The sequence below is a fragment of the Coptis chinensis genome, chromosome 2, assembly GCF_015680905.1.
Source record: "Coptis chinensis isolate HL-2020 chromosome 2, ASM1568090v1, whole genome shotgun sequence".
In the NCBI taxonomy this organism is placed as follows: Eukaryota; Viridiplantae; Streptophyta; class Magnoliopsida; order Ranunculales; family Ranunculaceae; genus Coptis; species Coptis chinensis.
The window spans coordinates 88,771,356-88,787,511 of NC_141457.1; the positions used below are offsets into that span (position 1 = coordinate 88,771,356).

A 16,156-nucleotide genomic window follows, 5' to 3' on the forward strand; every position below is an offset into this window, starting at 1 on the left:
TCGCCGTAGTAATTTACATTATTTGCATTACCGTTAATTTAATTAAAACCAACTAAAAAGAAACCTAAAAATCCTACTCACCAAAAGTTGTAATTCCAGTTGTGAACCTATCCGAGCCCTAAGGTTTGGACGATCCCTTACTCGACCTATCCTACCAAACCCACGTGAGTAAGGTAACTTGACTAAACGCGTCGACCTATCACGGACGTTGGACTTTGGACTTAGGTCTTTGGACTTCGGACTTTGGACTGTGGACCTCGGACTTAAGAAAATAAGTAACTGAAAACCAAAACGTGTATAAATGCGTGATTTATCACAGCCCCAATTGGGTTCAGCTGAGAGGTTCAAGAGGGGGAGAGTCTGACCTTAGTGAAGAGAAGGAGGAGAGAGGGGATGTGAGGTTGAAGGGTAACAATTGGGTTAACACAATTGTCATACAATAACAAAGCTTTATTGGATACTGCGTTCGGCGTAAGACAAAAGGCCAATTTTTATTTTCTGACTTCATCACAATCCGAGGAATGGTGTGTTCATCTCCACTTCGTACTCCAGTAATGATTTCTGCTTATGGGACATAATCTGTTATTTTTGTCACTTTCATTCGAGTACCATTGCAAAGTCCCTTACTCTGGTTTATGTTTCTAATAAGCATGATAGGAGCTCCCTCTTTTAGTTGAATTTGATGATTTGCAATCCCTGATATTTGAAGAGTGTTAAGGAACTCTGTAGGATACAAAATGTCTTGATCTGCGATTTTATCAGATGCCGCACTTAATGTGTCTGCACTCAAGTATTCATGTATTTCACCTGGAATTAATGAGAGAACGTATTTGTTTAACTCATCTGCAGAAGCATTTGTAGGTGTCAGAATGCATCGACTTCTCAAGTATTCTACATCTTTGTAGTTCCTTGAAAGTTCAGTATAAATAGTATTTACAATCTCTTCTATCCTATCTCCTTCAGAACTAATAATTAGATCTTCAGGTATTCTAATCCATGACGGTTCTTCCCCTTCGCATAATGATTGACTGGGCAGTTTTCCTTCACCAATAGCTAATGTCCAATTGTTAAATTCTACATCAGATTGGGTACTTGGTGATGTAGAATCTATTCTACTCAAATGCATATTTATGGAAAGACGAAAAACCTTGAAGTGATGCCATAAGTAGGATCTGTTTATCGAAGCTGACACAATAGCTTCTCTTGAGCCTTTTTCTATAAATGGAAGCGTCTGCCTGAAGTCACCTCCCAAAACAACTGTTTTCCCGCCAAATGGTTTATCTTTCAAGCTTTTATCAATCACAGACATTATGTCTCTAAATGTCCTGTCAACAGACTCAAAGTCATTTTTCTTACTCATTGGTGCTTCATCCCATATGACCAAATCTGTTTTCTGAATGAGTTTTTCCAAGTGCATCTTTATTGTGACATTGCAAGTTGTAGATTCATCTGATCGAATGGGAATTTTGAACCTCGAGTGGGCAGTTCGACCACCTGGTGATAAAAGAGATGCTACGCCTGATGATGCTACAGGTAGAACTATTTTTCTTTTAGAGCGCAACTTTGCAATTATTGTATTCCATAGATAAGTTTTTCCTGTTCCTCCACTTCCATATACAAAGAAGAGACTTCTAGCATTACTTTCAATAGCGCTAATGACAGCATCAAAAACATCTTTTTGTTCGACATTCAATCCACCATGAAGATGTAAGTAATGTGAGGAAAGTAAATTGCAATTATAATTTAGTTCCTCTTGTATCATTCTGTTCTCAGCTTCAACTGCTTCTGGGATATCAAACTTATAATCTTTTAGACTCCACCCATTCTCGTTCATTAGAATTTCAACTTCAAGAAGTGTTTTCCTTTCCAGTTCCGATTCAGATAAATTTGGATTAGCCCTTAAGATATCATCAGATAGTAACTCCCAATGGCAGTCCCACATATCAATAGCATTGGATAACTCACAAGACACTAAAAGTGTTACAAATAACTGGCATAATGACGGACTGGAAGACCATTCAGCTGCTTCTTTCCATTCATTGTCATCTTGTAAAAGACCAAGCGCACGGCAAGCTGACTTGTAATCATCATAGAGAGTACCATTAACAGTTCTGATTTCTTCAAAAAAATTAGCTCCCTTTACAATGTTTAGAAGCATACGCATATGGTATCTTTCGCCTTGTGTTGGCTGAGCATATAATATTCTTCCAATCTTCAATCCTTGGTTTCTTCTTTTCCATTCCCTGAAAAAATTAACAAACATGTATGTTATGAATAAATAAAAAATTTATATGTAATTTCAAATAAAAATTTTTGTTTGGAAATTGTAATGTATTGAGACCTTTGTATTTCTGTCCCACACAAATTCTAAAGGGAAGTCAACATATGTAAGATGTTTTCCACTCGGTTCTTTTTCATTAATACGCATCCACTCAGTGAACATAGTTTTTTTTCTTTTTTCACTTGCAACAATTTCAACTGGATCCCCATTTGCACGAAAAACAATATTCTGCTGATTTTCAAGATGGAAACTCATTCTTTCAACAGAAGGATCTTTGTACTGGATGTCAAATTCATAAATCCTCCAACTTGCTTCTAATGCAGATACATATCTGAAATCTAGATAGTGCTTAATCTCATCAACTTGATGTACGACCCGCTTCTGGTTATCTTTGTCATAGACATTATTTTCTTCAACAATACCTGTAGCTCGATCTTGCCCTTTTGAAATGTACTTGAATAAGTATTTAATCATCCGTGAACGGTTACAATGTTCAACATTGATGTGACACTGAAATTCTTTGGTAAGTTCAGGGTTGTAAGGAACAACCCACCGATTGTCAATTTCAACCGGATTTTGATGGCCCGCCATTGCAATTCTTTTATTATCTCGCCTTCCATAAAATGCAAAACCTTTCTCATCAAATGTCGTTTCACTGCAAAAATCCTTTGAAAATTTCCTTGTACATTTGTTCTTCTTAGTGTCCATACATGGAGAACCCTTTTTCTTCTCACCACACGAACCATGAATCATTGTTTGGACTATAATATCATACAATAGAGGTTCACTGGCTTTGTCTGGCAATTCAGCTGATATCATCTTGTCTATATCCAAAGCACTTTTAGGTTTATCTTCCGGATGTAAAAACAATAAAATGTGAGCATGTGGCAATCCTCGTTTTTTAAATTCAATAACGTACAATACTGCACATAAAAAAGAAAAATTTATTTAGTAGCAATCTTTAAATAATTATAAAGGTATATGATCTTATCAATAAGTAAGAAATATATCTTCCTATTAAGAAGTGACATAGATGGATCACTCAGAAAATGAGACAAACCATAATCATCAATCTTAACAAACTAAATTTAAAAGGGTACTAAAGTACATTAACAAAGTAAATGACACCTGGACACAACACAAAATTGAGTAGTTTTCTGTTAATATTGGGGTGGGAGAGAAAACTGCTTTCACTTTTTCAAAAATTCCACAAAACACCTTCTTTTTTCCTCCCATCTCCTCTTCATTACGTCTTTGGTTTCTAACATCACGGCCCCTGGTTTTCTTCTTCAACTTTGATTATATATTATCTTAGCCACAATGCACTGTTTTCCATCAAAAACACATATCTCAACTACTTCTAAATAGAGAAAAGTTTGAGTGCAGATATGTTAGACCATATATAGAAGAAAATCTGTAAGTGTTCTCCCTTGTTTAAATATAGGATCTTTAAACACATAAATTTACATTTTACAGTTAATAGCAAACATGATTTCCACATTTATGAATTATTAACTGTTGTTTCACATTTTGCAGTGTTTTGCTCTACTTCAATTTATACTCCTACTAGACATGATCTATTCTATAATAATAATAATAATAAAAATAATAAAAATGTATGTAATTATGACCTACAATGACTCTGCCAAAATGATTTCCATAATGTAATATTTTCATGATGCACTCCAACTTCATTTTGAATACTCGACACACAACATCAGGAACATCATTAGGCAATAGTCCAGGGTCTTTTTGTAGATAACTAAGAATTTCATTCCAATTTGGATTGCAAGTCACAGTAATAAAAAGATCAGGTGGTCCTGCCCATCTACATATGGCAATAGCATCTTGGTAGGTCTGTATCATGTATCTAGGGCCTCCTGTAAATGTTGATGGAAGGATCAAACGTTTACCAATTGATGCTGCTGAAGTATCACCTGTGTTTATTTTAAAACGGGTTATTGATAGATTAAAACAAATCATAAACTAATGGAAATAAAATTTAAAATTTAAATAATATTACTTATATACATTGCGACCACTGCATCCATCACATTGCTGTATTAATCAACCTTAATTTCTTCTTGGTGTGTCCGATACCAACGCATTCTTTGATCTTCTATACATGTATAACCATCAACAATGACTGTTTGACGTAAACGTCCACCTATCCAGAATAATCGACTTTCTAGTGTCCTTTGTAGTCTAAAAGCCCAATATTGTCTTATAGTAATGGCATCTTTTTTATGATCATCTATAGTAAAAACTCCTTCATTTTCCTCACTATTAGGAAGTTTTCTATAAGGAATTCCAGGTCTATAGCCATCTTCACCACGGGGAAACATTAAAGGATATTGCAAAGCCATGAATTTAGGATGCAATTCATTTATTCTCTCCAAACCTCCTCTAGTTTCAACAAATATGTCCCTAAAATCATTAACATTAAATCCATCTCCTTCGATTAAAGGTACAACTTCATTGCCAGTTGACAGATTTTATTGTCTTCCATCACTCTGCCGAGAATTAATAAGTCTTAGGCGGACATCAATCATTTCATCTTCTTTAAATCTGTCTCTAGCCATCCTAAAAGATTGTACAACTTTATTGTGTTGATCAAACATTTTGATCAATCCATCAACAATTGCAGGATCAGGAAGTTCATTATATTCATTGAATATTTGCATCCTATTCTTCAATTCATTTTGAGTCTCGTATACATATAACTGGGCAAATTGAGGAGACTTATTTTCGAAGGGAAGAAGTGACCCAATTTTATGATGATTTTTCCCACTTATTCTGAAAACTCATGGGCAACCTCAAATAGTGGAAGTTGAACTTTTCCTTCTCCACAACATATAGAGAATGTTGGAACAGATGATTTTCCTTTGTTGTTTCTTTCTTCTTCCCAAAAAATTGCTCCACAGTACATACACTCTTCAGTTGGTGGTCCAAAGTCATGAACTCCTAAAATATAAAAATTATTAGTGAATTGGACAAACATTCTGAATAAAATATCAGAATTGAAGAAGAAAACACATGCCATCACTGTTAGTATACTTGCTTAGATCACGATGAATTTTTTTTTTGCTTTTGCAAACGTTTATTCCTTTCACTGATATTTGTGATTTGAGATATTGAAGTCATTATACGACGCATAGCATCTGTAAGATTCAAAGTACCTGTTTGGCCTATGTAATAAAAATTATCAAATTTCAAAAACTTTAATTAATCCTCAACCAAATATAGAATACAATTTTACCTATATTTGAATGCAAGTTGTGTTCCTTGGATGCCAACAAACGATTATGTTCTTTAAAGCCAACAAACAACTTCGATTAAGGCGAGCTATTTTAGCAGTTTGTTCCTTTGTAGATTCAACATTGACTGTTTGAAAATTATACCAAAAAAGGGTAAAGTTAAGCCATTTCTTGTAGAAAGTAGATTATAATTGTTTTGTTATTATAAAATAAGTTAGTTCATACCAGTACAATTGGTTAAATGATTGATCTGTTGCTCATTTAATTCCTGTCTGTGTATCAATTCCTCCATAACAGAATTTGTCTCTGTATTTTCTTCCTCTGTAATAAATGCATAAAGGAAAGTATAAGTATCAGTTTCCTACATCTACAGAATATCTTAAAATCAAATGAGAATAAAAAACAGTATATTTTGATTTGGAAAGTTACATACCAGTGCGACTTTGACATTCCATTAGCTGTGGATGTCTTCTTCTATGCTCTTTTAGCACTTCTTCTATATGGCTGTTGTTTGCACTTGCAGACATCATAATTCTTCTATGACACTTAAGGTTAGACCCTTCAATATATTCCCATAAGGTTAGACCCTTCAATATTTTATTTTGTTAGAATATTTATCAAGTGTGTATAATAAAAATTAAAACTTAGTACCATTATTGTTTTTCAGTGCAAGAATACATCGTCTATTGAACCGAGCAATTCTGGAGGTATATCTTTTTTCATCATCCATAAGGTAAACCTGAACAACCCTTCCTCTCTTTGGCTAAAGCTTTAACTCCTCTTATATCTCTGAAGGACAGGAATCATCCACCATCTCTGTTGATTCAACTCAAGACGAATATCAATCTTATTCACTACAACTGATAATGATTTAGAAATTGTCTTCTTGGACAAAGACTTTACTTAATCAGACGAAGAACCTTTGGGATAGGAGTGCATTTGCAGCGAGTTAGGAACAATGCAGGTTTGGAGCAGACTGATACATTGAGAGTTCTTGGTACTGACCCAGTGGATTACCTTGTGATACCGAGAGTGATTGCTTGTTGTGTTGCTTTGCCGATTTTGACGCTGATTTGTTTCACGTTTGGGTTGGCTTCCAGTGCCCTTCTTGCTGATGGGGTTTATGGTGTTAGTATAAATATTATACTGGAAGTCTTAGGATATAATCAGTCTTAGGATATAATCAGTGCAATGATCAAGTCACAGGTGTTTGGGGGAATTATTTCTATTGTCAACTGTGCTTGGGGTGTTACAACTCTTGGAGGTGCTAAGGGCATTGGGGAGTCTACTACTTCGGCAGTTTGTTTACCATAAGATATGTGACACTAAAGAGGATATTGAGCGACAGAAAAAACAGTTTGCTTACAGCTTTTGCTGAGAGATTTTGCTGAGAGATTTTGTTTGGTATGAACTGATGAGGAGAAGATTTATAAACACTCAAATATCTGTCAGTTATAGTAGTAATAGACTTCTAAGACTGTTAGTGTTATGTTAGCTTTAGACTTTTAATTGTATAAGATTTGTAACTAATTGTATAAGACTTCTTAAATTTATCCTTGGACATTCGAGTTAAATTTATATGCAAGTAAGATAACGTTATTTAATTTGTGTGTTTTGGATAGTAAAAAAGGTTATCTAAATAAGATCGTTTCCAATTTAATCTTAACATTTGTACTAATTTATTGGATTATCTACTTATCTAAATAAAGAGTGTGAAACAAAATCAAATTCCTAGTTTTGTCAAGATAAAACAGGAATATTAACATAAATAGATCCTATATGATAGGAAACAACAACTGATGGTTGCTGGCCTATCTGCTGCATAGCGGGGATGGTTGCTGGCCTATCTGCTGCATAACGGGAACAACTGGTGCACTTTGGCTTCCAGATGACAACGAAGGCTGGCTAGCTGAAGGAATAGCAAGTGTATACGTTTGTGATATTGATTGGTAGTGAGTTGAAGCATTGATCTAAATTGGAGTTCACCATAAGAAGATGGTGCAAACTACATGAGTCTAATGACAATAAATCAAAGATTAAAATTCATCCAACACTCTTTAAGTAAACAATATCTGATACATACACATTAACACAAACTTATACAGTAAATTATTCCAGCATTTGGTATAGACGGACAGATTTCAAAAACATTAGGTCCATGGTATGTAATAAATTTCATGAGATGCTGCTGGTCAATCTTTTTGCGTTGCTCGTCATTAACATTTTGTGATCGACTACTAATGTAGTTAGCTTCTAATACATCGACCACCTCTCCAGATGATTCCTTGACTGGAACTTCTCCATGTACGTATCACTGTGTCCTGATTCAAACCCACGTCAGATGGCTTGATTTGTCCCGTCATACATACCTTTGTCCACTCAACACGAAGCCGCCAGTCATGTCTTCCAAATTCCGCCCTGTCAAGTCCTCAAATTGCATCCTCGGCATCTCGCTCATCATCCATATAGACAAAAGCAAATCCTATAACAGCAACAAAAGGAAATAAAATCTGGTAGATCCCACTTTTTCTTCCTTTCTTTCTGTTCACATACCATGATTAGTCATAATTGAGAACTAAGAGATAGAGTTCAATTCAGTAAGTCAAGATGTTTCCAAAGGAAGACTTGTTTGAATAGAGTACACAAAAATCCAATGACAATGACGCATAATCCTACCTTTAAACAGGAATCCTACGTGACATAAAGACCTCGACATAAAACTATGATCTAACATTCAACTAAGAAACACATTATCTGCATATAAATTTATGCTAACACTAACCTGAAGCTCCAGTAATACAACCATTTGCATCAGCCTTAACAACTTTCGAAGCAACGAAAAGTTTTAATTAGAATATCATCAAAGGTGGATTGGATTCCTTCGGAAAAAAAAACAAAAAAAACAAACCCTAATTGAAATTGAAAGAGAAAAAAAATGTGTCGGAAGAAAGAAACACACCTGTTCTATTGTTGGAAGAAAGAAACACACTTGTTCTATTGTCAGAAGAAAGAAACACACCTATTATATTTAGTACTGTCATTTACTTTCTAATGTTGGCCATCTCCTCTTTTAGCGGTTTAACTCTAAAAAGCCGCGGTCGGTTCTTGTGAAGGATTATCACCAAAGTCCATCCGTGTGGGGGTTCTAGTAAGGATTTTTCACCCCACTCTTTTTTCGAACATTAACCAAGTCTGCACTCTCAAAGCCGATACACCATTGTTCCTTACGTATTGTGCACCTACGTAACATGTCTTCTCCATTAGGTGCTACCTTACCAATCATATGTTTCAGTAAGTGGTCAAGAAACCCAATATCCCCAATGTCTTTCCTAGCCTCCACCCTCAGTGTTTGCCGTGGGACTGGCTTCCCAAAAACAGCTCCCTTTTTCTTTAGGATTTGCATCATCAACAGCTCTCCACTCTTGTACCTTTAACATAAAAAGATAATAGAATTTATCAAACACTAAGTTTCACCAAAACTAATCTAATACTCACAGTTAGATAAGCTAATTAACAAACTCACCTTTCCTTCGTCCACCTGCCGTAAGAGAATTTCGGTTCTTGTTCACAGACCCCTTCTGCTGGTTTTTTTTACCACACATTTAGCTGCTTTGGACGGTTTGCTCAGTTTTACACCTTCATGCTTTCTCTTTATACTTTTAGGCTTTGTTTCATCTTCAGTCCTCAAATCCATTTTATCATCCTCCTCTTCTTTGATTACTCTAGACAAAAATTCGACTTGCTTACGCTTTGCTTCCACTTCAGTCTTCAATTCTGTATTGACATACTCTTCTTCTTTGATTCGGCTTGGCAAATATGTAACTCCTGGGTGGGTCTTCTCACTATTTCGCCCCAAGTACGTCACCTTTCTTCGAACCCCCCAGTGCACCAACCCAGAGCAGTTTAGCGATGACCAGCACAGACCTTTAAGTGAAGTTTCATTGTTCAAATCTTCATTGACCACGGAAGAAGAGACATCGAACCGCCGAAGGTAACAACCGAAACTCCTTAGATGTCTTCGATTTGCAAACTTCGTCTGGGTGAAATCGGTCTAATAAGAAGTATTCTTGCCGACTTCAAACTCATAACAAACTCTTCATCCGTGTCGGGGAAGATTCTTCCTTGGAGATTTACACCCTCGATTCATATTCTTGAAATATACGCTTGCCAGAGAGTGTGCTAGGAAACCCGATATACACGTTCTAGTCATCCAAAACTCGGTTACTGTAAGCAAATGTAAACCTCCAAAATGATTTCTAAAATATTGGTAGAGATAGTGAAGAAGAACTAATGTTGTTTTGTTATTCTTATTCTAACCATGACCGCTCGAATGGCTTCAAGTTGAGTTCGAATTTTAAGGGCATTTATTTATGATCAATTTAAGTAAAAGAAACCCGGTTTGAATTGCACCGATTCGCCCGATACATTAGAAAGAAAGGAAAATGGCATCTAGTCAGGTAACAAAAATGAGAACTATGTTGTAGCAGGGAGATATTGCTCCCCAATATATAATTTGACATACTGAGATTTAGATGCGGGAGATGAAAAAAAACAATTCTGACACATTTTCAATACCATTGCAGGCATAACTACGATCCGGGATAGGCCAAACACTTCTACCTAGAGGAGGCTTTTGCAACTCCATGCCCTGCCTTTTTGAACATTTAAAATCCAACCAAGACAACATAACCATCTGCATCATAATCACATAATGTATAGCACAAATATAGATATGGTGGTTTAATATCCAATGCATCAAAAAACAAAACATATTATTGGCAACAAAGGAATATAAAAATACGATAGCATACAGGTAACGGGCACGCGTTCTCAAACTCTTGCTGCTCTCTGCGACACAAATCAAACTCATTGGTGTGGTAATACATGCAACCTGCATAAGCATCCATTTCCTTTGTGCAAGTCTGGTGAATCATACCTTCAACAACAATATTTCTTTATTAATACTAAAACAAAGTAAGATGATTAAAAAAAAAAGATTCTAATGTATGTACCAATCGAGAACGTCTAGAATTTTGGGTTTCCCATCTGACGTGAGTTTTAAACCATCTGCAGCTGGATCGACACCCGAATCGAAAACCGCGATGATGACACCACGACCATCGAATTGAGGATTTGATTCGAAAAAAAACCGACCAGCAACGATTTCTTTCTTAGGCATTAGTGAAGCTATAAAAGTAGACTCGTTTAGTTTAAATGAAGTGAGTGAAGCAGCAGTTTTATTATTATCTTCAGGCATTGCCTTTAAATAATCACGTGTGTTTCTTCTTCTACTTCTACTAACGTTGTTGTTCAACTTTTTGGAGAAGTGTGAGAAAAGAGGTGGAGGAAATAATGATGTTATTCTATCCAAATAAACCGCCATTTTATATGGTTTTTATTCAACGGGATTGTTTATGGGAGATGGACATTCTTCATGTTTTAAGGTGATCTGAATTCTGAAGGCAGCCAATAGTTATGAGGGCCATTGACTTGGAGTAGGGACAGTCTGTCATTTAATGTTTGACTTAGTCATGTATCATGAGGGCACACACGCTTAAAATGGCTACATGCAGATAGAATGGATACATCAGTTAATTGATTGGCTAAAAATAACTCTAGGATTCGTACTATAGAGTAACTATGTTCTATGATCTAAAAAAAAACTATGTTCAAGCTGGAGTCGTTTTCTTCAAAAGGAATGAAAAATAAGTTAAGGCTCCGATCGACTTGTAATACATTCTTGCGAGCCATAAATGAATTGAGCTTCAGTAGGGACTGTGGATATATCAGTGTAGTATTGTAGGATGGATTCAAGTCAAGTATAATAGGAAAGCAGCCCCCACAAAAATATCCCACTTCCTTAAAAAATAAGGAAGTCAAATGAGCAAATGATACTATACTTTAATCTTTTCATGTAACAATAAGGAAGTCCTCATTTTCTTGCTCAGCCATATTTGTACTTAATATAGAATCGAACATTTGGCGAGAACCTTACCTCGACAGTTGACACGCAGCCAAATATTATACATTCCATGCAAGGACATTTGTTGGATTTCATCTCATTGACTGGATTAGATTTGTGATTAAGGATGCAAAAATTATCCTTGACAACGTATAATCCATTTAGCCACTTTAATGCCATGGCAACATTGTTATAAAAAGTTTCAGGCAAAAAACATAATGAACCTAAATGATTAAGAATTTGTTCAAAATAATACCTTGACGGTTCCAAACCTTTGAAAGAGGGCCTTAAGATCCTCACTCATAACAACATCCTTATCGTCTTATCAATCACTGTTGATGTTTTTTCTCCAGCAGATGCTTTCTCTTCACTTTCTTGACAGCTATCTGTAGGAGACTTTTCATCATTTTGAAGAACAACATCTTCTGTAATTTTGACATCACTCTATCATCCTTTTTGACCTCGTCCAAGTATAGAATTCGCTATATCTAATTCGCAGTTTATCGAAGGCAAATTGTTCATCATCTTGAAATTGCAGTATAGATGATTCAATGATAATATTCAACTTGATGTTAAGATGGTATTCACTATTTATGGGAAGTTATCCTGCCCCTTTTTTAAAATTAAAGGAATACAAATCCTTCTGTAATATCATCATGACATGTCACAAACTCACAACTTATCAACTAATTTAAAGCAATTTTCATGGCGGAATAGCATCATTGGTCCAAAAAGTAACGATAGACAACTTCACTGAACCTGTTCATTTGAAGTCCTTCCACCTGCTTCGAAAGATCTTCATTTGCATGCCTCAAATTGTTGACCTCCTCCCTTGCTCTGACAACCATGTCACTTTACACAAATTGTAGTTCAAGTTATTTCAATTAAAACTAATCAAACACTGAATAATTAGAACATGCTGGGGCCGTGATGCCATCATATTCTGGTATTAAACCATTATAACTAAGATTTACCTCTGTCACATTGGAGAGTTCTGCCACACGACCTTCAGCAGTACCCAGTTTAACTGTCAACTCCCTCTTCTCATGCTGAAGCTCTCTATTCTTCCTTTTAAGCTCCATAACTGCTACCTCTAAATCTCTCATAGAATTGAGTTTCTTCTCAAGCTCAGCTATCTTAAATGCTTCCTACTCCTTTGATTGAAGACCAGTAACTTGTTGTTTAAGCATCAACAACTGGCCCTTAGTTCGGTTAGACTCGAGCTGAATCTGCCTCTGCAGCTCCTTTATCCTGTTCCTTGCCATCTCAAGCTCCTTTCTCGCTGCCGCTCCCTCTGCGATCTCTTCTTGAAGCTTCTTCCTCTCCGCTTGCAATGAATTAATGCTGATATTCAACATGTTGATCTCAACTGTCTTGATCTTGAGTTGCCTTTGTAATTCCACAATATCTGATTCCTGCTCCTTCAGACCATAGTATTCGAGTAACTCACCTTCGAGTTTCACTTCCCTTTCTTCCAATTCTTTTACTAGGTACCTTCCTTGCCATCTCAAGCTCCTTTCTTGCTGCCGCTCCCTCTGCGATCTCTTCTTGAAGCTTCTTCCTCTCCGCTTGCAATGCATTAATGTTGATATTCAGCATGTTGATCTCAACTGTCTTGATCTTGAGTTGCCTTTGTAATTCCACAATGTCTGATTTCTGCTCCTTCAAACCATAGTATTCAAGTAACTCACCTTCTAGTTTCACTTCCCTTTCTTCCAATTCTTTTACCAGGTACGTAAACGTTCAAGTTCATTTGCATATTTTTCCATCTCAATTTCATAGATTCTATTTGTCTCAACCTGGGCTTCCCTTCTCAAGTCAAACTTGTCATTTGGTAATGGAAATTCAATCTCACCAAAAAAGAAGTCTTCAAATTCAGGTATAAGTTCTTCATCTTCGAGAGAAAGATTATTGCTCAAAGCCGGATTTATTATGCTGCTGATTCTTTTAACCTCTTCTTCCTCTTCCTCTTCCTTTTCCTCACCCCCCTGCAAAGGTAAAAAGCTTTTCAATTATAAATAAGAAATCACTTTACTCAAATAATTCAACTGCATGAAGATACTTACATGACCCTTTTCTGGATTAACATTATTATCTGTAAGCTGCCTGCAGTCTTCTTCATCCTATTGTTGTTCAAAGCATGGTTCACCTTTTTCTGAATTCAGTGCTCACCATAGAATTTAATCACGATAAATATGGTACAAAATACAGAAGAAGCAAGTCAAGTTCAGTTTTCACATTCTGTTTCTCTCCATGACTATATTATCTTTAGTTCTAAGGCCATTTCTTTCCGGTCACATCAAATATATGATGCAATGAAGACGAATGAGTTAACAATACCTGAAAGATCTCAAATGAATCCAAGAAAATGATGACGCCACCGAATAAGAAGAAGATAAATTTGAAGTGTAAGTTCGAATATCAGAAACAAAAATGAAATTCGGTACAAAGAGATTTGAGAGGTGTTGCCAGAGAACAACATCTTCTGTAATTTTGATATCACTCTATCATCCTTTTTGACCTCTTCCATAGACTTAACTTCGTCATCTTAAACAATTTATTAGTTTAATTTTGGAAGAAGAGAAGAATAAGAGGGAGTGTTTTGAAGAATTGAAAAGAGAGTATGAAAAGAGGTTTTTATCTATTTTAGGTTACGAACAATTGAAATCGGCAAAAAAAATGGCATAAAATTCCTTTTTTATGCCGAATTATTATAAAATCTTATGTGTCGGTCTTAGAGAAAACAAGGGGGTTGATGTGGGTCACTGGGAGCATTCTCAACTACTCTGTATTCATAGTCTTTGATTTTGTATGAAATATTTTCCCTGCCAAATAGATAAGTAGTCCCGAAGTTTCTTATTTGAACTCTAAAGTTCTCAAATAAAAAGTAGGACTCGAGATCTCTACAACCGGGTACAGAGATCATCTCTGTAACCGTGTTATCTCGCCGTTCATTCAAATTCGAGATGTGTGTGTGCCTCAATATGTGTGTGTGTGCTCCAAGATGTGTGTGTGTGCGTCTGAGATACGAGATGGGGCTGGTTATAGAGGAACCGGACTCTAAAAAGTAATCTAATAGAAAAATTGAAATCATGAATTCAAGAGTGGTCAAACAACCGAGATACTGGAGTAAACTAAAAACTAAATTAATCGTGATTATAGAGGTTTAATCATGATTATAGAGGTCTCACCGAATATACCCATTGGAAAACTGAAGAGATCATGGGAGTTCAAAAGAAAATGGAATTTCACTCTTTCTTTACACAACTACATTTTCATCTCATATTAAATTGTTTTTTTTTTGGTAAAGATCTCATATTAAATTGTTTGAGCTAACATTTTCGCACCATATAGATCCTCCTTAAAATTTCTAACCTGTAATCTGGTATGCTAATTTTTTGTGAGTATTATCTCCATTGTGAATAAGCTGGGCATTTCTTTGTAGGCCTTATTGAGATGATAAGAATCAGTTCAGATGAAAATTTCCAATTTGGCTGTTTCTCACTTCTTACCTAACTACATATTCCCATTTTCTTTATGCTCTTTTTCTTCTTTAATCTTTGGAATTTCAGACTCTCTCAGTATCAATCTTTGCATCGAGGTGTTTTTTATAATAAATTTGTTGATTCACGTCTAATTTGAGATTCCCACACTGTCTACCTTAGTATTTGGCCTTAGTCTACCGCTTAAGGCTCTGTTTGGTTAACTACACGGAGTTGCAATGGTTAAGTGCACCGAGTTGCAAATGGCATGTGATTGTATTGTATCTTATTGCATTGTATCGAACATTCCAATTTATTTGTGCTTGGTAAACCCAAGGCAAAAGGATGTAAAGTTGGTTACATTATCAACCCACTTCTTTTTTTCACATCTTATATGAGAGAAACCACCTCTTTTGTGTTTTCAACCATTTTCACAATTTTTTTACAGAATAAGTTTGTGGACAGGCAACTGTTTGCTGTCCACAAAACCTCAGCTTCTAATTGGTGGAGTGGCTGCCCAAAAAAACTGTGTTACTGCCTAAAAAAACTGTTAAACTGACCGAAAATAGATTTAACCAATAGAAATGTGCTGTTTGTGGACAAGTCTGTCCACAAATTCGGACTCATTTTTTTGGCTGCAATTGGATGCCATAGAAACTACTTAGATAAGTGCACATAATTGCAACTTGTTGCAGCAACCGCCTATTTGTATTTTGGTACCAAACACTGTTTTGTATTTTGGTACTTAGATTGTGCAGGTAAAGACATCGAACCAAACATAAATATAAACATGTTATTTCTACCAATTTATGAGCTCGTTTAATCGAAGTACTATGTATTGCCTTTATATTTTGACAGAGATTTAACAATGGTGGGTCAAATTGTTCAATGGAGATGCAAAGATCTGGCTTATATGACATTTGTCGGCGAATTTGTGTAGAGACATTAAAGATGAAAACCTTTATCCCAATAATTTATTCGTGTAAATTTATTTTTGGCTGAGTTTGTTTGATGTAGGGATTTTAGTACCTGTTCTTGCCACCTAGCACTCTGTTTCTTTCTTTACCTGTGACTCCCAAGGCAAGTATATATAGATTAAATTTCACAACTGAAACTATATACCAACAAGCTTAAAGCCTTAAACTAGTCACATGATCATTCCAAACAAAAAGGT

At 35.7% G+C, this 16,156-nt stretch overlaps 1 protein-coding gene, 1 long non-coding RNA gene and 2 pseudogenes across 3 annotated transcripts; all 4 read right to left on the reverse strand.

Annotated features, from left to right (window-relative positions):
* Nucleotides 1-565: 565 nt before the first annotated feature.
* Nucleotides 566-4,647, reverse strand: LOC147518700 (uncharacterized). Its single transcript, XM_086593984.1, has 6 exons — nucleotides 4,407-4,647; nucleotides 3,986-4,218; nucleotides 3,342-3,363; nucleotides 2,464-3,204; nucleotides 2,342-2,351; nucleotides 566-2,243 (listed from the first exon to the last, which is right to left on the reverse strand). Exons 1-6 carry the CDS (start codon nucleotides 4,645-4,647, stop codon nucleotides 566-568), a joined length of 2,925 nt encoding a protein of 974 aa, XP_086450110.1.
* A 2,910-nt stretch (nucleotides 4,648-7,557) lies between these two features.
* LOC147518701 (uncharacterized) lies at nucleotides 7,558-8,618 on the reverse strand. The gene is made up of 2 exons (XR_015211862.1): nucleotides 8,498-8,618; nucleotides 7,558-8,362 (listed from the first exon to the last, which is right to left on the reverse strand). It is a non-coding gene; the product is annotated as an uncharacterized LOC147518701 (long non-coding RNA).
* LOC147518702 (protein DYAD-like) lies at nucleotides 8,617-10,921 on the reverse strand (annotated as a pseudogene).
* Nucleotides 10,296-14,860, reverse strand: LOC147518703 (protein CHUP1, chloroplastic pseudogene; annotated as a pseudogene). Its single transcript, XR_015211863.1, has 3 exons — nucleotides 13,567-14,860; nucleotides 10,551-13,488; nucleotides 10,296-10,474 (listed from the first exon to the last, which is right to left on the reverse strand). The product of XR_015211863.1 is annotated as a protein CHUP1, chloroplastic pseudogene (transcript).
* Between the last annotated feature and the right edge of the window lie 1,296 nt (nucleotides 14,861-16,156).

Coding starts and splice junctions, on each gene's coding strand:
- LOC147518700 (XM_086593984.1), bottom strand. CDS start 4,647: ATGGCTTTGCAATATCCTTTAATGTTTCCCCGTGGTGAAGATGGCTAT. Junction 4,219..4,406: donor CATTGTTGATGGTTATACAT/GTATAGAAGATC, acceptor AAATAAACACAG/GTGATACTTCAGCAGCATCA. Junction 3,205..3,341: donor TGTTAAGATTGATGATTATG/GTTTGTCTCATT, acceptor TTTTATGTGCAG/TATTGTACGTTATTGAATTT.